The sequence below is a fragment of the Anomaloglossus baeobatrachus genome, chromosome 4 (assembly GCF_048569485.1).
Source record: "Anomaloglossus baeobatrachus isolate aAnoBae1 chromosome 4, aAnoBae1.hap1, whole genome shotgun sequence".
Classification (NCBI taxonomy): Eukaryota; Metazoa; Chordata; class Amphibia; order Anura; family Aromobatidae; genus Anomaloglossus; species Anomaloglossus baeobatrachus.
In genome coordinates this window covers 529,008,361-529,036,072 of record NC_134356.1, presented here as the reverse complement: position 1 = coordinate 529,036,072, position 27,712 = coordinate 529,008,361, and the positions used below count along the sequence as shown (strand labels likewise).

Here is a 27,712-nt window from a genome sequence, read left to right as displayed (position 1 = left end):
AGGAACACAGGTGCAGGACAAATGGTGGTACCAGAGAACAGACAAGACAGGTCCAGGGAAACAGACAGAAAAAACACAGCAGAGCAGAACTGATTGCATGCAAGACTGGTGATGGAGGCTTGGAGACTAGAGCAGACAGAAAGAACCAACACAGTGCTAGGAACTGAATCCTAATGCATTGCTCTGGCCCTTCACATCAGGGGGGAGGAAGCCTTAAGTACCTGGTGCCTCCCAGTGATAGGCTGAGAACACCTTAGCAAGGTGAACATACACTGTGTGCAGAATTATTAGGCAAATGAGTATTTTGAGCACATGATACTTTTTATACATGTCCTACTCCAAGCTGTATAGGCTTGAGAGCCAGCTACCAATTAAGTAAATCAGGTGATGTGCATCTCTGTAATGAGGAGGGGTGTGGTGTAATGACATCAACACCCTATATAAGGTGTGCTTAATTATTAGGCAACTTCCTTTCCTTTAGCAAAATGGGTCAGAAGAGAGATTTGACGGGCTCTGAAAAGTCCATAATTGTCAGATGTCTTGCAGAGGGATGCAGCAGTCTTGAAATTGCCAAACTTTTGAAGCGTGATCACCGAACAATCAAGCGTTTCATGGCAAATAGCCAACAGGGTCGCAAGAACGTGTTGAGCAAAAAAGGCGCAAAATAACTGCCCATGAATTGAGGAAAATCAAGAGTGAAGCTGCCAAGATACCATTTGCCACCAATTTGGCCATATTTCAGAGCTGCAATGTTACTGGAGTATCAAAAAGCACAATGTGTGCCATACTCAGGGACATGGCCAAGGTAAGGAAGGCTGAAAAACGACCACCTTTGAACAAGAAATATAAGATAAAACGTCAAGATTGGGCCAAGAAGTATCTGAAGACTGATTTTTCAAAAGTTTTTTTTGGACTGATGAAATGAGAGTGACTCTTGATGGGCCAGATGAATGGGCCAGAGGCTGGATCAGTAAAGGGCAGAGAGCTCCACTCCGACTCAGACGCCAGCAAGGTGGAGGTGGGGTACTGGTATGGGCTGGTATCATCAAAGATGAACTTGTGGGACCTTTTCGGGTTGAGGATGGAGTGAAGCTCAACTCCCAGACCTACTGCCAGTTTCTGGAAGACAACTTCTTCAAGCAGTGGTACAGGAAGAAGTCGGTATTGTTCAAGAAAAACATGACTTTCATGCAGGACAATGCTCTATCACATGCATCCAACTACTCCACAGCATGGCTGGCCAGTAAAGGTCTAAAAGATGAAAAAATAATGACATGGCCCCCTTGTTCACCTGATCCGAACCCCATAGAGAACTTGTGGTCCCTCATAAAATGTGAGATCTGCAGGGAGGGAAAACAGTACACCTCTCGGAACAGTGTCTGGATGCTGTGGTGGCTGCTGCACGCAATGTTGATCATAAACAGGTCAAGCAACTGACAGAATCTATGGATGGTAGGCTGTTGAGTGTCATCAGAAAGAAAGGTGGCTATATTGGTCACAAATTTTTTGGGGTTTTGTTTTTGCATGTCAGAAATGTTTATTTCTAAATTTTGTGCAGTTATATTGGTTTACCTGGTGAAAATAAACAAGTGAGATGGGAATATATTTGGTTTTTATTAAGTTGCCTAATAATTCTGCACAGTAATAGTTATCTGCACAAACAGATATCATCCTAAGATAGCCAAATCTAAAAAAAAACAAACACTACAACTTCCAAAACTATTAAGTTTTGATATATATGAGTCTTTTGGGTTAATTGAGAACATAGTTGTTGATCAATAATAAAAAAATCCTCTAAAATACAACTTGCCTAATAATTCTGCACACGGTGTATTTCCTCTTAACGGGACTGTAAGCATGGACGCGCACCCTAGGCTGGAGACCAGAAAACCCTGCACAGCATGTGCATGGCTTGGGGTCTAGGCGGAAGCTGAGAACTGATACACACATGGGAATCCTTTAGGGGGGATGAGCCGGGGACCGCACTACACATGGACTGCAATGAAGGGACACAGTGGACCACTCGATACATAGACAGTCATGCAGGTAAGAAGAGGACCGCGCAGCACGAGGATGGCTTTGCAGGAAAGAGGAGGGAGTAGGGATATGGCGCTAGGATGCCATGGAGCACCAGCACACTAGGAAAGCCAGCCCTACAACTTTGTTGACCATGTTGACCAGCACTAAGCAGCTGCTGCTGATATTGACAGCTCTACTGGGCTCTTGCGTGGCTGATAGAGCCATCCCTTTAGAGAGGAGAAAATGTGGAATCTATAATGCAAGTGCAAAGAGGACCTCAGCTTTAAAGCTCACATACAGGAGAGAATATTCCTTTGGTGCAACCTGTTGAGCCCCACAGTTGTTCAAGAGGTAGTGGTGCCCACTTGTACCTACAAAGGAGCACATAAACGGGTGCATTATGAATCATTTTTGAACTGCATGGGGCAAAAATACCATTCTTGCACAGGGGCTTTTTTCTGTTTCTGACCCAGCTCACATATACATTAGAGTAATGTCAGACAAACCCAGTGATATTGGCAGGATTGGTTGATAGTCTAATGCATATGCAAGGCTCCTGATTCTTCCCTGACAAATATTCTCTGGGGAAAGAAGGATATGGACTGTTGAATTTCCAGTGGTCCATCCTTTTGTTTGGGGTGGAGTCTAGCAATGCTCTCAAAGAGAATAGTGGAACGCCTGACCAAGTGAAGTGTTCTTGTATATTTGTGAGTTCAAAATAGTTCTTAGACGAACAGCTATCTAGTTTATATGCAAGTCTTTAGGGACCACCTTTAGAGTTGCAGCTACTAGATCAAAACTCAATTTTTGCATTCATGCCTTTGCTAAATCAGTACAACTATCTAGCCCTGTCAACAGTTTTGCAGGGTTAAAACTACTAGCACACTCCCTTTAAAGGCCTTCCCTGTTGTTATACAAGGTAAAAGGTTGTACTCCTGTAGGGTGGCGTGGGGCAGTAGTTGTGGGCGAGGGATTGACTCCGGACGCCCCAACAAATTACATGGAATACAGGGTCCTGGCTGGGTGTGTGGACTTGTGTTGTGTTGGCTGTGAACCCATGTACTTACAAGAAGATCCAAAGTTTGTTTCAAACAACAACTCTTTACTCAATGGTTCATTCTCTGCAACAACTTTACATTTCAGATAGTGGGCACACATCTTCCAGCACTTTACAGTTCTACAATTCTTATTCAGACACAATCTTGGTTCATATTGAGTTGCTTCAGATCTTACTTGTCCTCTGAGTTCCAGTGCAACCCAGCTCAGCGTTACAATAGAACTTGTGATGGTCACTTTCCCTTGCAACACCTCCACATCTAGTCTCCATACAGGGGTGAGGGCCAGAGGTTCTGTCAGCATGGGCATAGTAGAGCCTTGTGCACTCAGACACTCGAGGGAAATCTGCCCTCATAATCTGACTTCAGTCACACGGCAGTTAGAATAAACCCGTTAACTTGATGGCTAATGGGCCTGAACACTACAGTCCAATCCTCTGGCTCCTATTGTCTGGGGCCATTCCGTTCGACGATCAGTCTCCAGTTTCAATGCTGTTCGTACTCCATGTCTCATTCAACTCTCAAGAATCGCACTATCTAGTAACCAGTCTCCTTTCTTTCCGTTGCTGCCAGAAGCCACCACTACAGACTATCCATTCCTAACCATCACTCACTAGATCTTCACGGATTCTTCTAGAATTAAAGGCCCCTTTACACACTGAGACTTTCAGCGATCCCACCAGCTATCCCAACCTGGCCGGGATCGCTACAAAGTCTCTGGTGAGTCTCTGGTGAGCTGTCAAACAGGCAAACCTGGCCAACGACGCAACAGCGATCCGGACCTGCAGAATGACCTAGCTAGTCAAACACTGGAAACGAGTGATGTGTCACAATATCTGTCAATCACTATTCTCTGTCAGTCGGTCTCTCCCTCTCGGTCTCTATTCTCTCTCTGTCGGTCCGTCACTATCTCTGTCCCTCTCTCACAGTCTGTCGGTCATTTTCCCCTCCTCTCTCATACTCATCGATCCCTGGCGCGGCGCTGCACGGCGTTCACACTGCTGCGGCGGCTTTTACTATTTTGAAAAAGCCGGCCGCTCATTAAACAATTTCGTATTCCCTACTTTCCCTGCCCACAGGCGCCTATGATAGGTTGCAGTGAGACACGCCCCCACGCTGAGTGACAGGTGTCTCACTGCACCCAATCACAGCAGCCGGTGGGCGTGTCTATACTGTGCAGTGAAATAAATAATTAAATAATTTAAAAAACCGGCGTGCGGTCCCCCCCCATTTTAATACCAGCCAGATAAAGCCATATGGCTGAAGGCTGGTATTCTCAGGATGGGGAGCCCCACATTATGGGGAGCCCCCCAGCCTAACAATATCAGTCAGCAGACGCCCAGAATTGCCGCATACATTATATGCGACAGTTCTGGGACTGTACCCGGCTCTTCCCGATTTGCCCTGGTGCGTTGGCAAATCGGGGTAATAAGGAGTTATTGGCAGCCCATAGCTGACAATAAGTCCTAGATTAATCATGTCAGGCGTCTTCCCGAGAAACCTTCCATGATTAATCTGTAAATTACAGTAAATAAACACACACCCGAAAAAATCATTTATTAGAAATAAAAAACAGAAACAAATTCCCTCATGACCAATTTAATCAGCCCCAAAAAGCCCTCCATGTCCGGCGTAATCCACGGACCTCCAGCGTCGCTTCCAGCTCAGCTGCATGCAGGTGATAGGAGCAGCAGAAGACACCGCCGCTCCTGTCACCTCCACGCAGCAACTGAGGTGAGTAGCGCGATCAGCTGAGCTGTCACTGAGGTTACCCGCGACCACCGCTGCATCCACCGCTGGAACCAGTGACAGCGGGTAACCTCAGTGACAGCTCAGCTGATCGCGTGGCTGTCTTCATTAGCTGCGTGGAGGTGACAGGAGCGGCGGTGTCTTCTGCTGCTCCTGTCACCTGCATGCAGCTGAGCTGGAAGCGACGCTGGAGGTCCGTGTATTACGCCGGACAAGGAGGGCTTTTTGGGGCTGATTAAATTGGTGATGAGGGAATTTGTTTGTGTTTTTTATTTCTAATAAATGATTTTTTCGGGTGTGTGTGTTTATTTACTGTAATTTACAGATTAATCATGGAAGGTATCTCAGGGAGACGCCTGACATGATTAATCTAGGACTTATTGTCAGCTATGGGCTGCCAATAACTCCTTATTACCCCGATTTGTCAACGCACCAGGGCAAATCGGGAAGAGCCGGGTACAGTCCCAGAACTGTCGCATATAATGTATGCGGCAATTCTGGGCGGCTGCTGACTGATATTGTTACGCTGGGGGGCTCCCCATAACGTGGGGCTCCCCATCCTGAGAATACCAGCCTTCAGCCGTATGGCTTTATCTGGCTGGTATTAAAATGAGGGGGGACCGCACGCCGTTTTTTTAAATTATTTAATTATTTATTTCACTGCACAGTATAGACCCGCCCACCGGCTGCTGTGATTGGGTGCAGTGAGACACCTGTCACTCAGCGTGGGGGCGTGTCTCACTGCAACCAATCATAGGCGCCTGTGGGCGGGGAAAGTAGGGAATACGAAATTGTTTAATGAGCGGCCGGCTTTTTCAAAATAGTAAAAGCCGCCGCAGCAGTGTGAATGCCGTGCAGCGCCGCGCCGGGGATCGGGGATCGGGGAGTATGAGAGAGGAGGGGAAAATGACCGACAGACTGTGAGAGAGGGACAGAGATAGTGACGGACCGACAGAGCGAGAATAGAGACCGAGAGGGAGAGACCGACTGACAGAGAATAGTGATTGACAGATATTGTGACACATCACTCGTTTCCAGTGTTTTAAATCCCCTTTACACACTGAAACTTTCTAGCGATCATGCTTCACAGCGGGAAACAAAGAACCGAAGAATGGTCCTGAACGATTTGTAGCGATCAGCAACTTCACAGCAGGGGCCAGGTGTTTCACACACTGCAATGTCGCTGGGGAGGTCGCTATTATGTCACAAAACCGGTGACGTTACAGCGATGTCGTTTGCGATGTTGCAGTGTGTAAAGCCACCTTAACTGTCTCATATCCTGTCAAATAATCTGTAACTGTTACTTGTTTGTATATGATCCTCCTGAATTGTAAAGCACTGCGGAATATGTTGGTGCTATAGAAATAAAGATTTTTATTATTATAATAACTCCTCTCATTGTGGGCTAGTCCTAATTTTTACAAGTTGCTTACCCTATGGTCTGATAGCTTCCTACACAAGTGCTATACCACACTTCACATTACACATTATCAACACAAGTATAATATCACAGATTACACTATACAATACATAGTAACACATCACAGTACATTACAATCTTCACATTATCATCACAGTATACAGATCACAATAATTACAAAAGAAGCAAGACATTATTCACATTATGCTAAACTATGTGATTGCTGTCTTCAGGGGTAGCAATAGTCCACCACTCTTAAGCCTGCTTTACACGGGTCGACCGATTGTGCAATTAGTTGCCCTTGGCGCACAAAGTCGTTAACCCCCGTCACACGTACTTACCTGCTAAGCGACCTCGCTGTGGGCGGCGAACGTCCACTTCCTGAATGGGGAGGGACGTTCGACGTCACACAGCCGCCGGCCAATAGATGCGGAGGGGCGGAGATGAGCGGGACGTAAACATCCCGCCCACCTCCTTACTTCCACATTGCCGGCGGGTGCCGCGGGATGGAGGTAAGCTGCAGTTCATCGTTCCCGGGGTGTCACACGGAGCGGCATGTGATACCCCGGGAACGATGAGCAACCGGCACCATTTTAATTAAACGAGATTATGAAACTGAGCGACGAGTACACGACTCACGATTTGTGAGTGATACTGCGTTGCTCGGAGGTGTCACACAGCCCGACGTCACAAACAATGCCGGATGTGCGTCACATAAACCGTGACCCTGACGATCTATCGCACGATCTAAAGCACCCTTTACACTCCATCTGCTGAAAAGTGTGAAATGCACAAACTAGTTTGTTATTGGTTTACGTTAGTGATGAAGCTAATGGGGATTCAGTGGCAAACAGTGCGTGGTGCCAATATGTCCACAGGACCTATCTGACACATATTATACAGGTTTAGAGGACTCTGGTCCAGATTTAACATTGAGGCCAGATTCTCAAGGTAGACCTTTGACTGCAAAATTCTATACTTAATAAAGTTACGTTTTGCAAATACTCAAATTGGTGATGCAATGGCAATATCCTGTAAATGTTGCCGGTATATACTATATTACTGCTGGAGACAAGCAAGATGTTTCCACCAGACACAGCTATAGCTTGAATGCAAGTTTCAACAAAAAAGTTTATTTGGGGTATGAATTATTGTACAGGAATTCTTATCACTTAGGCCCGTTTCACACGTCAGTGAAAAACACAGACGTTTTTCACTGTCGTGTAAAACACGCACATGTCCCTGCGTGTGCCGTGAATCACGGCACACGTGGGTTGTCTAAGTGCAATCCGGGCTCCGTTCTCCGTGGCCCGTGATTGCACTTAGCAATCAACTCACCTGTGCCCGCTCCCGCTCTCCGTGGTGCTGAATCCTCCCGCGGTGCAGCATTCGGCCGGCGGTGACCCCTGCAGCAGCTGCTTCCGGGTCGGCTGTGTCGTGCATCATTAAGATGCGCGACAGTAATCAGCCGGCTTAGAAGCAGCAGGGAGGACGGGCTGCAAAGGACATCGCTGGACGCCTGGTGAGTTAAAATGTTTATTATTTTAAATGCACATTTTTTTCTAGCATGTGTTTCACGGACCACACCACTGCGTGGTCCGTGGGACATCAGTGATGCCAGAAAAAAATGGACATGTCTCGTGCGGCAATCACGCACACGCGGGTACGCCGCACGGAGACACGTGCAGTGAAAAATCACTGACGTGTGAGCAGACCCATTCATTATAATGGGTCTGCGTATGTCAGTGATTCTGGTACGTTTAAAAAAAAGCACAAACGTACCAGAATCACTGACGTGTGAAAGGGGCCTAACACAGGCTGAGACTGGTATGTTTCAGATAGAAAGAAGGCTATAATGTTTATTTCCAGTCTTTCTGATTAATACTGTTTTACAGAGAAATGCCAAAAGAGGCAAAAGTGCCTGTAAATGCAGCTATCTTGTATGTCCCCTTTACTTACTAAAGCCTCATGGCAAGGCTGGGGTCAGATGAGCATATAAAAAGCGCCCAAGTTTTCACGATGAAACTCTGATGATTTTTCATATGCTTATCTTTCCCCAGTCTTACATCAAGTTGTGAGAAGACTTGACCACTGAGGAAGGATTCTCCGGTCGTGACGGTTACTATACCCAAACTTAACCTAAAAATAACACACCTAATGCATGCGACTTGGTTAAACGAATTGGCCACAGCAGCCTTTATTACCTATTATTAACATACTAACACAAAGGGGGCGCCGTCCAACGGGCGACCCCAAACCCACAATAATAGGTAACACATAATAATAATAAACGGTACATGAAACCCTATGTAGGCCCGGTCCAGAAACCCTTTCCTACACCAATATCCCTGGCCGCAACACTCCGACCCAGAGATGAGGTATTAATCACCCCACGGATTAATACCCCCCAAACTTTGCAGAACCCCGTGCCTGCAATTTCCCGGAACCCAGAGACACCATACCAAGACAGTGCCTCTCGGTCCAGCTACCAAACCCTTACAACCGCTTCTGGACCAGACCTACCCCCGCTGCTGCGACAAAACATACATCCCTTTTATAATAATTTCTTTTCTTATTTTTTTTTTTTTTTTTTTTAACATAGTTAAAACAAACTCACAAACACAAAAAGGGAGGGTGGGCGGGAATCTGTCGCTGTCCGGAATCCAAAAGGGGAGGTAAGACCCTCCTTCATCACTTTTATACTCCCCCCCCCCCCTACAGGGATCCTTTCTCCACCAATCCCTTATATCTTCCCATAATGCCCCTCATTATAACTTTATTAACCCCTCACTCCCTCCCTTCCCTCTGGTCATGTCGCCCCTCCCCCCTATGGGGTCCATGGCTTTCTTGACCACTGAGGAAGGATTCTCCGGTCGTGACGGTTACTATACCCAAACTTAACCTAACAATAACACACCGACTGCATGCGACTTGGTTAAACAAATTGGCCACAGCAGCCTTTATTACCTATTATTAACATACTAACACAAAGGGGGCGCCGTCCAACGGGCGACCCCAAACCCACAATAATAGGTAACACATAATAATAATAAACGGTACATGAAACCCTATGTAGGCCCGGTCCAGAAACCCTTTCCTACACCAATATCCCTGGCCGCAACACTCCGACCCAGAGATGAGGTATTAATCACCCCACGGATTAATACCCCCCAAACTTTGCAGAACCCCGTGCCTGCAATTTCCCGGAACCCAGAGACACCATACCAAGACAGTGCCTCTCGGTCCAGCTACCAAACCCTTACAACCGCTTCTGGACCAGACCTACCCCCGCCACAGGACAGGACACGTGACACCTTACGTGGCCTGGACCCACCACACACCCAAGGCTTGCTCCACACCATCCCGCAAACCCAGGGCCCATAAATCAGAACCAATGTCGTTAAGATGAACCCCATCACCCCTCCGAAACTGCCACTTCGGCGATTCCAGGTCCACATGCCTCACCACCAAACCGCCGTTTCTCCGCACGAAACGCGCAACCACCCTGTTCACTTGTGCCCGGGCGCGATTAATCTTCTCAACCGACCGAGCCCCCCTCCACCATAATCTAGCCACAATATCCGACCACACCACTATCAAGCCCGGATACCTTGCCCATAGACGCAGTAGGTCGATCTTAATGTCCCTAATGAGATCGCGGGATGCCCGCGAACCCAGGTCATTCCCCCCCACGTGTAAAACCAACACGTTCGGAGGTCTGTCCATCCTGCAATAATATTCAAATTCCGGCACGACCCTGCTCCATTCCATGCCACGCACTCCAATCCATTTGATCGATGCCAGCGATCTGTCCACACCCAACTGCCGACCATTCGGGCGAGCGTCAGCCCGACGGGCCCCCCAGAAAACGAACGAGTGCCCCAGGATCCAGATCAGACACACTCCTACAATAAAGGAAACAATTTTAACAAACAACACCAGCATTCCAGATTGCAACAAAGAACAACAAAACCCAACGGCAAAACAACAAAACTCCAACCAGAGCCCTCAATGAGATAATAACTGTGGGCGCACATAACCACGAAAGCGAGAGGACTCCCACCGACCAATCCGTCTCACCATGTCATCTCCAAGGCCCCAACGAGAAGCCTCAGTAGCCGCCCCAATCCTGAACGAATGGGACCCGTAATCCTCTGGGCGCTCACCCGCCCAGTGCAGGCAACTCCTCAGCACTGCCACAAACTGGTAACGAGACAACCAGGCCCCGTCCTCGTGACGTAGCAGCGGGCCCGGAAGACCGCCCCGCAGACCACAAAACTTACTCACCAACTGCACCGGGCACAAGCCATCCCCTTGCACCGCATACAGCACTACTAACCTGCCTCGACCCATCTGGTCCGTCTTGGACCGCCGAAGCCGACACTCCACTCTCTGTCCCACTACCGACACATCCTCGAATAGCAAACCACCCCCACTAACCCTTGACGGGCTCACCAATTCTCCTATCCGAAAAGCCCCGAAAAAAGCTAACACAAAAGCCGTTTCAAACAACACCGTCTCATACGCTGAGACACAAATTCCCTGCAAACCATCCACCAAACGCCGTAACAAGTCCAACGAAATGGGCCGCCTAGTGTCCCGCACCTTCACCCCTTTCCGAAAACCTTTCAATGCCTGCCTTACCCGGAAGTCCCATGAAACGTCCTGCTCACCCCTAACCTTTAACCAAAAGGCCACGGCCGCCACCCTAAGCGCCACAGCCGACGCTGACCTCCCAGCCCTAAAATCCTCACTCACCAGTGCCAAGAGTGCCAATAAATAATCCACTCGCCCGTTACCAAACATCTCACCCAGCACTGCCTGCCACTCAACCCACACTTTAGCATAACGGCACCAAGTCACCTCGGTCACCGAATTCCTAATCAAACCCGCAATCACTGCCTCACCAGGCTCCACAATTCCTCTGGGCACACCGCTCCGATCTCGTCTGCCCCCGGCAGTAACTCCCGAAACCTGTGGAACTGAAAACGAGATAAAGCGTCAGCCACCCCGTTATCAACCCCCGGCACATGCTTTGCAACCACATGAATATTCCACAGCAAACACTTGAGCACCAAATGCCGCAAATATGCCACTACCGGTCCAGATTTCGCTGACAAGCTGTTTATTGCATGTACCACTGCCTGATTATCACAATGAAAGCACACTTTACATCCCGAAAATTGCGACCCCCACAACTCCACCGCCACCACAATTGGAAACAACTCTAGCAGGGCCAGATTCTTTACCAGGCCACCCTGTCGCCAATCCTCGGGCCACCTTCCCACACACCAATGACCCTGAAAAATGGCGCCGAAACCCGCCGACCCGGCCGCATCCGTATACAGTTCTAGAGCATCATTGGGCACCACCTTCTTCAACCACAAAGTGCGGCCGTTAAAATGCCGCAAGAAGACGTCCCAAACCAACAAATCTGCCTTGATCTCCCGCGTGACCCGCACAAAATGCGCCGAGGACCGTACGCCTGCCGTAGCTGTCGCCAACCTCCTGGCGAAAACACGCCCCATCGGCATAATCCTGCATGCAAAATTCAGCTTTCCAAGCAAAGACTGTACCACCTTAAGCCGCACTTTTTTTGCTGCCATCATGGCTGCAACCGCACTCCGCAAATCCACAATCTTGTCCTCTGGCAACCTACATTCCATGGCCAGCGAGTCGATTTCAAACCCCAGGAACCGCATAACCGGCGCCGGCCCCTCCGTTTTTTCCTGCGCCAAAGGGATCCCGAAACAATCCGCCACTCTCTGCAAGGCGAACAACAAACCAGCGCAAACCATGGAACCCGCCGGACCAACACACAGAAAATCATCCAAATAATGAATAATGGATGACAAGCCAGACACGTCCCGCACCACCCACTCAACAAAGGAGCTAAAAGCCTCAAAATATGAACAAGAAATCGAACAGCCCATGGGCAAACAACGATCAACATAAAACTTCCCGTTCCACCAGCAACCCAGAAGGTGCTGACTCTCCGGATGCACCGGCAACAAACGAAACGCCGATTCTACATCCGCCTTTGCCATCAACGCACCGCGTCCTGCCGCCCGTACCAAGTCCAGCGCTTTGTCGAACGAGACGTAGTACACCGCCGACAATTCCGGCGCAATGCCGTCATTCACAGACGACCCCTCCGGAAATGAAAGATGATGAATGAGCCGAAATTTATTCGGCTCCTTCTTTGGCACCACCCCCAGCGGGGACACCACCAAATTACTGCACGGAGGGCTCTCAAATGGGCCCCCCATCCTGCCCAGCTCAACCTCTTTACCCAACTTCTCACCCACAACCATAAGGTGGTCCCTTGCCGACCGTAAGTTACGACAAACCGGAGGCAATGCCTCAACCACCGACGGAATCCGAAAACCGTACAAAAAACCAAACCGCAAAAGCGACGCCGCTGCTCTGTCCGGATACCTACTTAAAAACGGTGCCATCGCCTCTATTTTCACCGGCGTCCTCCCTTTTACCAGACCTGTCCCCGGCCTTGCCTCTCCCTTTCTTAAAACATTTGGACAAACTATGTCCCCCCCCGCAGCCGGAGCACTCATGCTTGAATCTACACGCTGCACCAAATTTGCACTGGCCTTCGTTAAATTGCCAGCACAATCCCTTTTTCTGGATCCCCGAGGGCCCGGCTCCCGTTCCCCCAGCACCGCCACGAAAGGGCTGGCTTGGGGCCGCCATTAAGCGCATCCATAAGGAAATGTCCTTATGATCCCACCGCATGCCTGGCCGCAACGCCTTCCGCTGCCTAAACTGATCATCATACCGCAACCATGCCAAGCCCCCGTACGTGCGATACGCCTCCCCGATCGCATCCATATAGCCGAATAGAGCATAGCAGTGCTCCGGCTCCTTTTCCCCTACCACGCTAGCCAAAATTGCGAACGCCTGCAACCAATTGGAAAAAGAACGAGGAATGAGCCTATAACGGCGTTTTTCTTCCTCCTCTTTTTCCTTCTTGGAATCGCTCGGCTTCACCTTGTCTAGGTTAAATTTTTCCAGGGGTAGTAAGGAAAATATCTCCACATACTCCCCTTTCCAAATTTTTTCCCTCACCTCTTTTTTGAGGTGCGCCCCTAGCGGTCCCTCAAAGCACACATACACCTCGCTCTTAGCCCTATCATCCAGCCGCACCACCTCATCCTCCTTTTCCTTCTCCTTTTCTCCCGCCTTATCGACTGCAATCTTCACTACTCCGCTACCTACACCCGCCCCCACCGGCGCCTTCTCGCCGCTAGCCGCCGCTGCGCCATCCACCGCCGACCCCGTCCAGGCCGCCGCCGCCGGCGCTAAACCCTGCAACAGCCCCAGCAACTGGCTAAGCAAAGCTGACCCCTCTGGCGCTGCCGTGCCCGCAGCCACCTCCCCAACACCAGCACCCCGCGTCGCAAGCAATGCCGAATCCACGGCTAGCTCACCCGACCGTGACGCGGAGATGGAATTCGATACTGCGATGTCGTCCGCCATCGGCTCCTCTAATTCATCCCCCGACCTGAGGGCTCCTTCTTCCTCCTCGCTGTAGCCGTCCTCCACCGTCCCAGCTCCAGAGGACGCAGCCGATGCGTCCCCTCCACCACAGCCACCCTCCTGGGCAGCCGCGTGGGCACTGGCGGTGGGCGTCCTCTGCTTTCTGTGCGGCAACAGCCCACAAGACCGTCCTGTCCCCTGGGCCGCCCCCGACCGAGTCCTCTTCCTGGAGTAGCCTCTCCCCAAGCTCAGGGGGCTCCCCACCGCCGGTTCCTGCCCTCCAGGGCCTCCGACCGAGACCTCCCGCTGGGTCCTCCCCCGCCCGAGGGAGACCGCGGCCGCCGGGCGCAGTGCTGATGACCTGAGGGACCTGGCGGTCCCTGCGGGGCTCCCGCCGTCCCTCCCGCCCTCCGCAGCCGTACAGGTATCCGGGTGGCGCCTGCCCACACCGGTCCCCCTGCTGGCTGCCCGCGCCCGGCCCCCCCCATCGTCCTCGGGGGATACTGCTGGCCTCAATCACAAGCCGGGCACGCTCCTGTCCAGAAGCAGCCGCCGGGATGTGCCCCACTGCCGGGGGCCCGGCGTCCAGAGCAGGCCCCAGGCTGGACACGCCCCCTCTCCGTGCCTCCGGTTCACGCTGGGCACGGCCCGGTTCCCGGGCTGCCGCCGGCCTGTCAAATCTAGCCCGAGGCCTGGGACCGGAAGTAGGCCCCAGGCCGGGCCCGCCTCCATCCAGGCCACCGCTGGCCTCATTCCATCGCCGGGCTCGCTCCCGGCCGGGAGACGCCGCTGGGCTCTGCACTCCAGCCCGAGGCCTGACATCGGAAGAAGGCCCCGGGCTGGCCACGCCCCTTTCTCGGCCGCCGCGGCCTCGCCGGAGATTCCTCCCGGCGGCCGGGGCAGACGCTGGGAGCTGCTGCCGCCCGCCCCGCCGCGGAGGGTCCCGAGGGGGGCTCTCGCTGGGCCTCCTCGCCCCCCCTGCGCCCGGAGAGTACCTGAGCGGGGGCCTGGAACGCCGCCCGCGGCTGGAGGGGGAGCGAGGGGCAGGTGCCGACGGGGAAACCCAGGCAGCCCTGACGTGGGACTGCACTGCCTGGGCCCCGTGCACCGCCATCGCCGCTCGTATCATCCGGTCCAACTCCTGAAGGTCCGCCATGTCCACGCTGCCGACGTCCTGGTCCTCGTCCTGGGAATCTGTCGCTGTCCGGAATCCAAAAGGGGAGGTAAGACCCTCCTTCATCACTTTTATACTCCCCCCCCTCCCCTACAGGGATCCTTTCTCCACCAATCCCTTATATCTTCCCATAATGCCCCTCATTATAACTTTATTAACCCCTCACTCCCTCCCTTCCCTCTGGTCATGTCGCCCCTCCCCCCTATGGGGTCCATGGCTTTCTTTCATCTTATTTATACGTTTCTGAATGAAGTCATTGTGCAATCTGTTTTCATACATCTACATTAAAAAATGTGTATGATCAAATAGTTTCCTAGGTTACTAATGGAAATGTACCTGTAAAAATCGTATGCCTATGAGAGGTTTAGAACTTACTCTCAAGGGAGTATAATTCAGATGAGTGCTATCTGATGTGTTCTTGGATATCACTCGGTCCAATGTTATACTATGGAGCAGTGCTGACCAACATTTTTTTTTCCCCATGCCAATTCAGCATGAGAATAAAGGTGCAGCATGCTGCGATGTGCAGCGCAAATTGTATGGTGGGCACTCAATCAAGTCTATGGGTGCGATGAATCGGACTGCCTTTGGATAACATCGGATTTCTGTGTCTCACAAAATGGTGAAAATGGAGAAATTTTGTTCTCCATCTTCTCCTCACCTGTGCTACGATTTTTTCGTGCGAGAGAATCGGATCACACTAAGCTGACTTTCTAATCAAACTCTTATTAGAGATTGATTAAAGTGTCATTAACATAATTAATGCGATTGTGTCGCAGAGAGAATACGTGCTCGTGTGACCCTTAGGCCCGTTTCACACGTCAGTGAAAAACACTGACGTTTTTCACTGGCGTGTAAAACACGCACATGTCCCTCCGTGGGTTGTCTAAGTGCAATCCGGGCTCCGTTCTCCGTGGCCCGTGATTGCACTTAGAGATTAACTCACCTGTGCCCGCTCCCACTCTCCATGGTGCTGAACGTTCCCGCGGTGCAGCATCCGGCCAGCGCTGACCTCCGCAGCAGCTGCTTCCGGGTCGGCTGTGTCGTGCATCATTAATATAAGTAATGAGCCGGCTTAGAAGCAGCAGGCTGCACGGGCTGCAGAGGACATCGCTGGACCCCGGTGAGTAAAAATGATTTTTATTTTAAAAGCACGTTTTTTTCTGGCTTCTGGCACGTGTTTCATGGACCACACCACTGCGTGGTCTGTGGAACATCAGTGATGCCAGAAAAAAATGGACATGTCTCCGTGCGGCAATCACGCACACGCGGGTACGCCGCACGAGACACGTGCCGTGAAAAATCACTGACGTGTAAGCAGACCCATTCATTATAATGGGTCTGCGTATGTCAGTGATTCTGGTACGTTTTAAAAAAAGCACAAACATCCCAGAATCACTGACGTGTGAAAGGGGCCTAACAGTGAGACCAAGAGATGGGTCATCTGAACAGCTTTATTACATAACATGAGTCAGTGTGCAATCTGATAACAAATCGGACATTACTCATCACATATAGACGCTCATCTACACGAGCCCTAAGGATACGTTCCCACAATCAGTGTTTGTTGAGTTTTTGACTCTACAGAATTTCTGCACCAATTCCACACCTTGGTTTACGTGCGTTTTTTAATTTGCGTTTTTCTGTGTGTTGTTACATGTGTTTTTGACCCATGCGTTTTTGTCTCAATAAAGTTGGTTGAAGACATAGGCAGCAGAGCAAATAGGAAGTTGCCAAAAGCAAAGAGTTCAACTGTTAAAGTAATATGATTTATTATTTTAGATTATAATGATATAAAATCATGAATATTTATAATCTATGTAGAGGTGGTCAAGTCCCTACACTGAATTATGCTATATGTTGTCCACATGTACTGTGAAAGGTGTTTTATACTAAACATATGATAGTGCGCTGATTGTCATAAATGTGTGGTAACATGTAAATTTTGCTAGTGGAGTGTAAGCTCTCGATGTAGCAAAGCTGAAGCCATTTACCAGTGGGTACCACCTAGCGGGCAAGATGGAGCACTGGTAGACTAGATATCAGATAGGACAGGGTTAAATTGAGGTAGAGAAGTGACAGGTGGAAAGTGGGTTGGCTGGTATTGCGGGCCTTGTGGGGTGCAGTTCTGGATAGAGTTTGCGTTAAAGATATAGTCACGGTGTCACCCCAGCGGGCTTAGAGAGTCATGCAACTAAAGAGGAAGAGGGGGGAACGGAGACACAGACCGGGCACCTTGAGGACAAGTTCCAAGATAGCAGGAAACAGGTTGAGAAAGAGTACCCCATAATCAGTAGAAGCAGAACTGTGAGGAGTGAGGCCATGTCTGTCATAAAGGTGGAAAGAATAAACTGAACAAGGTTGGTTGCCAAGTGAACTCTGGTGTTGTGTGCGTTACAATTTAGTCTACAATGAGGACCGGCAGCAGAGTGATGGACACCAGCAAGTGTCATGCACCCCACCTGAAGTCCACATACACAGAATGTCCTTGGCGAAGGAGCACGGCGCCCATATGACCTGGCGACCGTGCCTTCCTTATTCACCATCTTATAAGAAACACTATAACTGCCCATGTCCCAATACACACAAACACGTAAAAAAATAAATTATATAGCTAGATAGATGATCTTTGAGCGTGAGACTACCTCCATTTTATAGACAATCATCTTGGCCATCTCATATATAAATTTGACTTGTATCTATTTAGCATATAATTAGTTATGCAGATTCTTGTCATGTTGTTACTGTTTTAAAAATCCTTTTCTTCCTGTATATTAGAAATTACAACCTGTTCTCACATTCCCTAATAGTTTAGTGTTTTATTAGGTTGATTTTCAAGCGAAAGGTCACTGGTTTGAATGGAGGTGCAGTCATGAAGAAGATTTCCCAAGAAAAGAGAAACAGCATTGTCCAGCTAATCGATAGTGATCTCTCAACCGAGAAAATTGCCAAACTGAATCATGTGAGTGCCATGATACTGTAGTTGGCAGACTAGGAAATGAAGTCCATCCATCCATTCAAAAGCCAAGAGGTGGACATCAAGGCAAAATATCAGTGTCAACAATCGGCTCATCCCAAGGTCTAACAGTTCTGGTGTGACAAACACGGCAGTGGAGGTGGCTTGTAGGCTTCATAATAGTGAGGTCCCATATGTCTATGCAAGCACCATGTGATTCACATTACACAAGTCTGGCATGGTGGTCCAAAAAAGGTGAAGAAGCCTCGACTTCAATATCGTCACAAGAAGCGTTGGCTCAATTTTGCAAAAAAGTATGAAAAGGGGACAGTAGAAGGTTGGAAACAAGTGTCTTGGAGCAATGAGATGAAAGCCAATAGACTAGGCTCTGATGGATGAAAATGGGTCTGGAAGAAAGAAGGGAAAATAAGGCTATGTGCGCACTAGAGATGTGAAGTTTCTCAAGAAAATTTCTTGAGAAACTTCTGCCAGTGAATGATTTCCGGACCTGCGGAAAAAATCCGCACCAAATCCGCATGCGTTTTTGCCGCGGTTTTGCCGCGGATTTGCCGCGGATTTTCCGCAGGTTGGTCCCTGCGGATTTTCAGGCTGTAAACTAGAGTAGATATAAATAAAGCATGTTGAAAAAAACAAGAAAAAAAAATTATATTTGATGTCATTTCCTTCTTCTTCAGTCTCCATATTCTATGGTGTATTTATTCTCCATTTACTTCAGGCAAGATGGCAAGCAATGCACTTTCCTCACAGCTGCACACGCCACATTTTCAACTTCTTTTGCTGACCGTTGTCACACTATTACGTCGCCGTAGAGAACAGGTATAATTTTTTATTTTTCCTTTTTATCATATAAAAAAACAATTTTTGACATTAATAATATAATTTTTTTTAGGCAAAAAAAAAAAAATGTGGATTCATCCGCTTCTTGTGGCTCGGGAGACAAAAGGACATTTTAGAGTCCTGTATAATGATTTACGAAGGTAGATTTATTTTTTGACTATGTATTCATCTATCATTCTATCTATCTATCTTTTTATCTATCTATCTATCCATCCCTCTATCTATCCCTCTATCTATCAATCTATCTATCTATCCCTCTATCTATCCCTCTATCTATCCCTCTATCTATGCATGTATCTATCTATCCCTCTATCTATCTATCCCCCTATCTATCCCTCTATCTATCTATCTATCTATCTATCTATCTATCTATCCCTCTATCTATCTATCTATCACTCTATCTATGCATGTATCTATCTATCTATCTATCTATCTATCTATCCATGTATCTATCTATCCCTCTATCTATCTATCCCTCTATCTATCTATCTATCTATATCCATCCATCCTTCCATTTATCTATCTATCTATCTATCTTTTTGTATCTATTTATTATCTATCTATCCATCTCTCTTTCTGTATGAATATATCCTTCTATCTATATTATTCTATCCTTCTACCTCTGTCTGTCTGTAGAAATCCTTTATCTATCTCTGTCTACATATTTATCTGTGTCACATTTTTTGATTTAGTAATTTTTTTTCCAGATTTCCCGAAAAGTTTACTTCATTTTGTCGCTTGACTATTCCCGCCTTCGATCGACTATTATCAATTGTACATTCTGATTTATGTTATGCGGATACCCGGATGAGGAAGTCAATTTCTGCTGAGGAGCGGCTGCTCATCACCTTGCGGTAATTATTTTTTAAAAATCCTTTCAATTTTTTTTTTTTTTTTAAATTTTATTTGTGATCATGTGAAGAGTTCATTTTCATGCATGCAATGTTTCTCTTTGTATCTATTTCTAATTCTTTGTCTTTGTATTTTGCAGATTTCTGGCCACAGGAGAGAGCTACACATCCCTGCACCTTCAATTTCGGGTTGGTAAATCAACCATCTCTGAAATTGTGAGGTGCACATGTGGCGTGATCTGGCAGAAATTGCAGCCCATGGTGATGCCTTCCCCAACCGAGGAGACTTGGCTTCAGGTTGCAGCGGGCTTTCAAACTGTGGCCAACTTCCCCAACTGCATAGGTGCGGTCGATGGCAAACATGTAAGAGTGCAGAAGCCACCGCGATCAGGATCACTCTTCTTTAATTATAAGAAGTATTTTTCGGTGGTCCTCATGGCGGTGGCTGATGCACATTACAAATTTATTGCCATTGATGTCGGTGCTTATGGCAGTACGGGGGATTCTCGTGTGTTGCGAACATCACAGATTGGACTGCAAGTTCTCCAGGATTGCGTAACGCTCCCAGCCCCACAACCTTTACCGGGCTCCACAGATCCACTCCCCTTTGTGATGGTATCGGATGAGGCATTTCCTTTATTGCCAAACCTGCTGCGCCCATACCCACGGAGGGGACTGGATACCCGGCGGAGGATTTTTAATTATAGGCTGAGTCGTGCACGCAGATATGTGGAGTGCACCTTTGGAATCCTGACTAGTCAGTGGAGGATTCTACACACAACCATCCAGTTAGAAACAGAAACCGTTGACACTGTGATTAAAGCCTGCTGTGTTCTCCACAACTATGCTCGAGAGTATAGCTCTCAGCAAGTTGAGGAAACACAGCAGGCCGAATTTAATCCAGTGATCAACGTGTCTTCGGGAAGACCAACTAACTCGGGTGTGTTGGTGCGAGAATCCTTCACTGACTACTTCATGAGTCCAGAAGGTGCCGTGCACTGGCAGTACTCCTGTGTCGGTGATGTGCAGCCGGATCAGCAGACACCCATGGGAGAAGGTGAATGGCAAATGTGATGCCCCTGTGCCAGCAGCCGGCGCAGCTTGGATCCGGACCCGTGTGATGGCTAGAGGGATCCTCCAGACCTGTTGGTCACGTGGACACTAATGATGATAAGGGGACGTTTTTGTACGTGATTTGCCACAGACAGTCTGTGCATGTGATGTGCAGCCAGATCTGCAGACAGCAATGGGACATCTGCTGTACCCTTCATCTGATAGTGTGTTATGTATATACATTTTGCAATATGTATTTGTTTTTTCGCTTAAGGTAATATATGGACAAAATTGCTTGAATACCTTTTTGCCAAAAATTTTTTTTATTAAATTGAATTCCATGAAAAATTCAATGCATTTTTTTTCCTCCCCCAACCAACACATACATGTTTGTCAATTTAATTGTTTTATTTCAACATACAAAAAAATTACATTACTGAAAAAGATATTCTTTAATGACAATCAATGACAAAACTGGGTGAGGACCTGAAAAGTTAAAAACATAAAAATCTTGAGTTTTCACCTGAGCTCCGCAGAGCAGCCTGACCTGACATCAAGTTGTGCAATACAATACCGCAAGCGCTGACTGATTTCACGGCGATTGCGGTTCAGTTCATGAATCATGACAGCTGCAGACAAGCCATGCTGAAGTACGAAGCTCTCACCTGAGCTACAGAGTTCAGCACGGCATGGCCGCAGCTGTCATTAACTGAAATGCAATTGTCATGGAATCACTCGGTGCATGCAGTTCATTATAGCAAAACATAATGGGTACTTTGCACGTTGCGACATCGCTAGTAAGATTTCGCCATGGTAAAATTTAAAGTGACACACATTATGCGCCGTTAACGATGTGTCAACGTGTAAAGCGAAAAGACAATGATAAGCGAGTGCAAAAGCATTGTAAATTGCTGATCTGTGTAGTTACTGTCATTTTAATTATATAACACCAATAGGAGATACGATGTTGTTCCTCGTTCCTGCGGCAGCACACATCGCTTTGTGTGAGAACACGCAGGAGCTAGGAACATCACCTTACCGGCCTCCACCGCCAATGTAGAAGGAAGGAGGTAGGCGGGATGTTTACGTCCCGCTCATCTCCGCCCCTCCACTTCTATTGGCCACCTGCCCTTGCTGTGATGCCGTACGACCTGCCCCGTTAGGAAGGAGGTGGTTTGCCGGGCACAGAGATGTCGCAGGGCAGTTAAGTGCTTGTGAAGATGGCGTAGTGATAATGTTCGCTACGGCAGCTATCACAAGATATCTCATCAGCACCGTGGGCGGGGACTATCGCGCTCTGCATCGCTATCATTGGCTAGCGATGTCGCAGCGTGCAAAGTACCACTTCAGGCCATGCTGGACTCAGCAATTAGGCTTCTGCAATCTGCCTTATAATCAAAATTACAAATAAGAACTTGGGTTAGTGTTCTGGGGAGCGCAAAACTTTTTACAACCGATACAAGTCCTGCGTTACATATCAAAAAGAATCAGCCTGGGTGGAAGGGGCAGCTGCTTGTGAGTGGCTTTCATAATTTGTGTTACCTACTGCACCAGCTATTTGAGTTTGTGGATGCATATTGTATGAATAAGCCATGTTTGGTTGTTGAGGGAGGTTTCTAATTGGTCTATTTATTTGGGTGGGGGAAAAAGCATCCAGAATGAGATTAAGAAGGTCACCTACACGTGGATGTGGGGGGGGCTTTTCAAAGCCGTCAAAAAGGGCGCAGCAAGCCATCATACAGGCTGACTGCGTCTCTTTTGACATGTCAGAAAGCCGGCTGCCAAGACTGGCGGCAAATAAATCACACTTGGAATTTGGTTTAGATGCTGAATTTTTTATCAGGGACAAAGCCTCGCATGTTAGCTCGTCGCACTGCTCAGCAACATTTTTGGACACTGGAACCCCCTTTGCTTTCTTCCGCCGTAATGTCAGGTTTCGTGCTGACGCTGCAGAAGATGATGATTGTGGCGGATCAGCAGCACTGGAAGTGGATGTAAAGCTGAAAACACCGGGGTCAGTCCCTGTGCCAGCAGCAGAGTTAGGGATGCAGGGACGTTTAGCGGCAGAAGCTGCTGATGTATCCGCATCCTCGGAGAAAGTTGTTTCTTCCACTTCGGTTGAACCTTCAGGCATTTCTGATGTGGAGTCATCATGCTCTACAGGCAAGAGGTTACCTTCTGTCCTATGATTGGAAAAGGAAAAAAAAATGAATGTATTGCAAACAAAATTAGAATTTTAAATTTTTAAAATTCAAAAGTACTTACTGCCGTAAGCTTCTGCCCGTTAGTAGAAACTGGAGTTCATCTTCAAAAAGAATTTTCCCTTTTTGTCCAGCAGATCCACTTTTGCTGCCCTTTGATAGATCCTTTGTGAAGCGGTCCTTCACTGACCTCCAGCGGTTCCTCACATCTTTATCTGTAAAAAAAACACAAAACATTATAAAAATAATTTAATCAAGATCTTAACAAAAAAAAAAAAAATTGTCATAACAAACCATTTTCAATTTACCAATTTGAACTTGAAGTGTTGTGTCAACTTCGTCCCACAATGGGAAGAGATCACGGCAGATTTGGGTCCAAGTCATATGTCTTTTATATCTGTTCAGATATTCATGACACGCAGGATCCCAAATTATGGGTTGTGCCTCCACCTGTAATTTAATAAAACAAAAAAAAATTTAAAAACATATAAAATTACCTCCAAAAAAATTTGAGACAGTGGATAATGGAAACACAAACATATAGGTAAATAATAGACGGATAGATAGATAGATGGATGGATATAGATAGATAGATAGATAGAGGGATGGATGGATATAGATAGATAGATAGATAGATAGATATATGGATGGATATAGATAGATAGATAGATAGATAGATGGATAGATGGATGGATATAGATAGATAGATAGAGGGATGGATGGATGGATATAGATAGATAGATAGATATATGGATGGATATAGATAGATAGATGGATGGATATAGATAGAGGGATGGATGGATATAGATAGATAGATAGATGGATGGATAGATAGATAGATGGATGGATATAGATAGATAGATAGATATATGGATGGATATAGATAGATAGATAGATAGATAGATGGATAGATAGATGGATGGATATAGATAGATAGATGGATGGATATAGATAGATAGATAGATAGATAGATAGATAGAGGGATGGATGGATATAGATAGATAGATAGATATATGGATGGATATAGATGGATGGATATAGATAGATAGATAGAGGGATAGATAGATAAATAGATACAGATGGATTACAGCTTTATTATTTGTGATGTATGTGTTTTCCCCCCCCACAGTATTTGGGACAGAGCAGTGACACTGTGGGACCTCGGATCTGAGATCTCACAGGGTCACTGCTATTACCGCTGAAGAGGTCGTGTGAGGACACACAACCTCCTGCGAGCGGTAATGAGAGCAGCGTGGGAAATGCCCTGGAGTGACCCGTGCAGTCTCGTACATGGATCTGCATTGATCATTCTGCCTCAGACGTCGCTGGATGCAAGCGTCGCCGGACCTCCGGTTTTGGATTATTTCGGACCTGGATGTTTGGGGGGGCAGTGTTAATAAAGGGGTCAAAGAGGGGGCTGTATTTTATTTAAAATAAAAAGCTTTTCGGTGTGTGTGTGTGTTTTTTTTAACTATCACTGCACGATTAGTAATGGCGTGTCATAGACGCTGCCATTACTAATTGTGGACTTAGCGGCAGCTATGGGCTGCCGTTAACTCCTTCATTACCCCGTTGCAACAGCAACCGGGAAGGGCCGGTGACACGCCGGGACTTTGGCATCTGATCGATGCCACGGTCTCGGGGCAGCGCTGGCTGATATTCACGGCTGCGGGAGGAGGGGGGAAAAACCCATAGCCCTCGTCCTCCCCAGCCTGTGAATACCAGCCACCCGCTGTGTGTTTACTTTGGTCGGGTGGGAAAAAAACAGCGGAGCACACGTTTTTTGTTTTTTTTTTAATAAGTGTCAGTGTGTGTGTGTGTTTGGGTGCATATACTTACCAATTCGATTAATCTTTTTACATCTAGCGTCATTCTGTTGTACCACGCCATTTTCAATAGAAAATGTCGGCACTTCCTCATCCGGTCTGACATCACTTCCCTGCAATCCGCAGGAAAGGAAGGAACATTCCCGCAGGTAATTCGCAGCTATTCCGGTGGTATACCGCACATCATTTGCTACCTGCGGAATACCCCCGGAATACCGCAGGTACCTGCGGAAATTAATGGACATGCACATTTTCTCAAGAAAGTTGCTCGAGAAAATTTTCTCAAGAAATTTTCTTGAGAAAAATCCGCACAGTGCGCACAGCTATTTTTTTTTCTCATAGAATTTCATGGGAAATGTCTGCACAAAGATTGCAGACATTTCTCAAGAAATTTCCGGGGCAAATCCGCGGGTAAATCCGCAGGTAAAAAGCTCTAGTGCGCACATAGCCTAAGGCTAAACGGATTGAAAAACTGAAGAAACTGTCAAGTTTGGAGGAGTAAACCTGATGATATGGGAGTGTTTCACAGCCAAACACATTGGATACTATCAAAATTACACGAGTTGCGTACGCCTTATAAAGCACAAAGGACAATTCGTTACGCAGTTGGTAACACCAATCATAACATTGTGCGTGAGGCTTGGTGTGTGAAGACACGCCTGCGTCGCATATGACGTACATAAGAACGATGATGCTCATCATTGGTAGGGTGTCACACGTTACAATATACCGGTTTCGTTTCAACAAGACGAACAATATTTAGAAAATGAACAACGTGTATGCGATCAACGTTTTTACGAACAATCAGGGTCGCACGTAGGTGTCACACGCAACTACGTCACAAACGATGCCGGATGTGCGTCACTTACGACGTGACCCCGCCGACACATCGTTAGATATATTGTAGCATGTAAAGCCCGCTTTACTTAGGGTGGTTGCTCTTTAGTGAGGAGCATAACATTGACACTGTTTGTCTTAGGGCTGCTTCTCACTTGCGAGTTTCTCGCAGTAGAGCAATGCGAGAAAATCTCGCATTGGAATCGGACACATGTTAGTGAATGATTCAGCTCTCATCTGCGATTTTTTTCTCAGTCCAAATCGGACTGAGAAAAAAATCGCAGCATGCTGCTTTTCTCTATCGCCTTCATTGGGGGACACAGGACCATGGGTGTATGCTGCTGTGACTAGGAGGCTGACACTAAGTGAACATAAAAAGAGTTAGCTCCTCCCTGGAAGTGTACACCCTGAGCTGGAGGCGGTACTATGCCAGTTTTTTGCTTAGTGTCGTAGGAGGCTGATGTGGGCCCATATCTCTGTAGGCCAACCTCAGCCTAGGCTATTTATTTGTTTTTTCCGTTTTTTTTTTTTTTTTTTTTTCAACTATACGGCGCCGCTCAGCGTTCTCATCCTTTTTACGCTTTTTATCTCTTCTGCAGGATTAAAGATCCCGCATCAGAGAGTATCCTCGCCTGCTCTGTCCATACAGAGCCTGGAATGCCAGGGTATCGTCCCCACTCGAGACACAGCCCTTATCCCCCTCCGGCCCCATGGTACCACCCCAGGGGCTGATTGGGGTCACACTCATTTACGTTTTATGGGCTTACTCCCCGTCGACCCCTATGGTACCGTCCCAAGGGGTGTTTCGGATGGAGACGGCGAGGAAACATCGCAAGCGCAGGAGCGCTCACAGCATCAGGCCTCCCCCGTTTCACTGGGCCCAGGCAAAGGAGCACACACTGCAGCGCAGGAGCGCTCTGCAGTCTTCCACACAGCCCCCCAGCACCCTCCCCTGGCACTTGCCAGCACAAGCCTGCACTCACCGGGGGCCTTCAGCAGCCAGGATGGGACCCAGGGACCTGGACACCGCGCAGGGACGCAGGTAAGCCCTGCTCCGCGCGCAGCGCTGCGCTCCCGCTCTCAAATTTAGTCCCCGGCCTCGGGCCTACATTAGGCCGGAGCTCTCCACCCCCCTGTTTGCGCGCGCGCGTCTTTCGGGCCCGCCCCCCGCTTTTTCTGCCCAGCAACAGCAGATAGCATCCCTAGCACGCCCCCTCAGTAAAAAAAAAAAAAAAAAAAAGAGGCAAAAGAGCGCGTTTTCTTGCAAACGGCCCACCACAGCACAGGCAGACCACTGAGCAGCAGCATCTCTTTTGCGGTGGCTCCCCCTGCTACTCTGAGCCTCCTGCTGACCCGGGGAGGACACAGGCCTGGGTGAGTGCTGGTTCTGATTAGGACCAGCAACTTTTATTACATTTTTTCTTCTCACTTTTTTCCTCCTATCTCCTCCCTAGTGTCTCTAGTAGGAGCCCCCTGAGCAGCCATGCCTAACTCTAAGTCCTCCCGATCCATACAGGTCCCGTTCATAATGCATTTTGCGTGTTCGTCCTGCAACGAAAAATTCTCCCAAGGCCGGGCTACCCCCCTCTGCGCAGCTTGCGTCCCTGACCCACAGCCCACGCAGATTGCCCCAGACGCCGCCGACACCCCCATCCCACTCGCTACGGCAGCAGTACAGGATGCACCGAGCCCCAATGCGCTCCCTCCCCCGGAGTGGCTGACCTCTCTCTCCCAGTCGGTGGATTCCCTGTCGAGGGCGTCTCAGACCATCGCGCAGGCTTTGCAGTCACTCCCTACGCTCAGCCATGCCCCGCAGGTTCAGCCGTCGCAGGGTGACAGTCGGTCTGACCCAAAACCGACTACGGGAGCGCGGAAGCGGACCCGCACGGTCTCGTCTTCCGATTCCTCCCAGAGGTCTCTCTCCCCTCCAAGGCCCGAGAACCACTCGTCTCCGAGACCGTGTGATGATTCAGGGGAAGAGTCGGATGCAGCCTCCCTTATGGACTCGGATCAGGCAGCCGACGTCAGGCGTATGGTGGACAGCCTGGTCGACGCGGTGAATACGACGCTGAAGCTACAGCCTGACTCTGCCACCACCCAGAGCTCACAGGTATCTTTCAAACGACTTAAGCGTGTTCACAGGTATTTCTGCGATCATCCGGAGTTCGCTGAGATCTTACGCAAGCACAGACAGCAACCGGACAAGACGTTCAACAACG

General features: G+C 48.3%; 1 protein-coding gene across 1 annotated transcript; it reads right to left on the bottom strand.

The window, feature by feature from the left end:
- Positions 1-22,106: 22,106 nt before the first annotated feature.
- LOC142302643 (uncharacterized) lies at positions 22,107-24,720 on the bottom strand. Its single transcript, XM_075343746.1, has 4 exons — positions 24,670-24,720; positions 23,139-23,280; positions 22,895-23,045; positions 22,107-22,812 (listed from the first exon to the last, which is right to left on the bottom strand). The coding sequence occupies exons 1-4, from the start codon at positions 24,718-24,720 to the stop codon at positions 22,107-22,109; spliced, it is 1,050 nt and encodes a 349-aa protein (XP_075199861.1).
- Between the last annotated feature and the right edge of the window lie 2,992 nt (positions 24,721-27,712).

Coding starts and splice junctions, on each gene's coding strand:
- LOC142302643 (XM_075343746.1), bottom strand. CDS start 24,720: ATGGCGTGGTACAACAGAATGACGCTAGATGTAAAAAGATTAATCGAA. Junction 23,046..23,138: donor AACACTTCAAGTTCAAATTG/GTAAATTGAAAA, acceptor TTTTTTTTACAG/ATAAAGATGTGAGGAACCGC. Junction 22,813..22,894: donor ACGGGCAGAAGCTTACGGCA/GTAAGTACTTTT, acceptor TTCCAATCATAG/GACAGAAGGTAACCTCTTGC.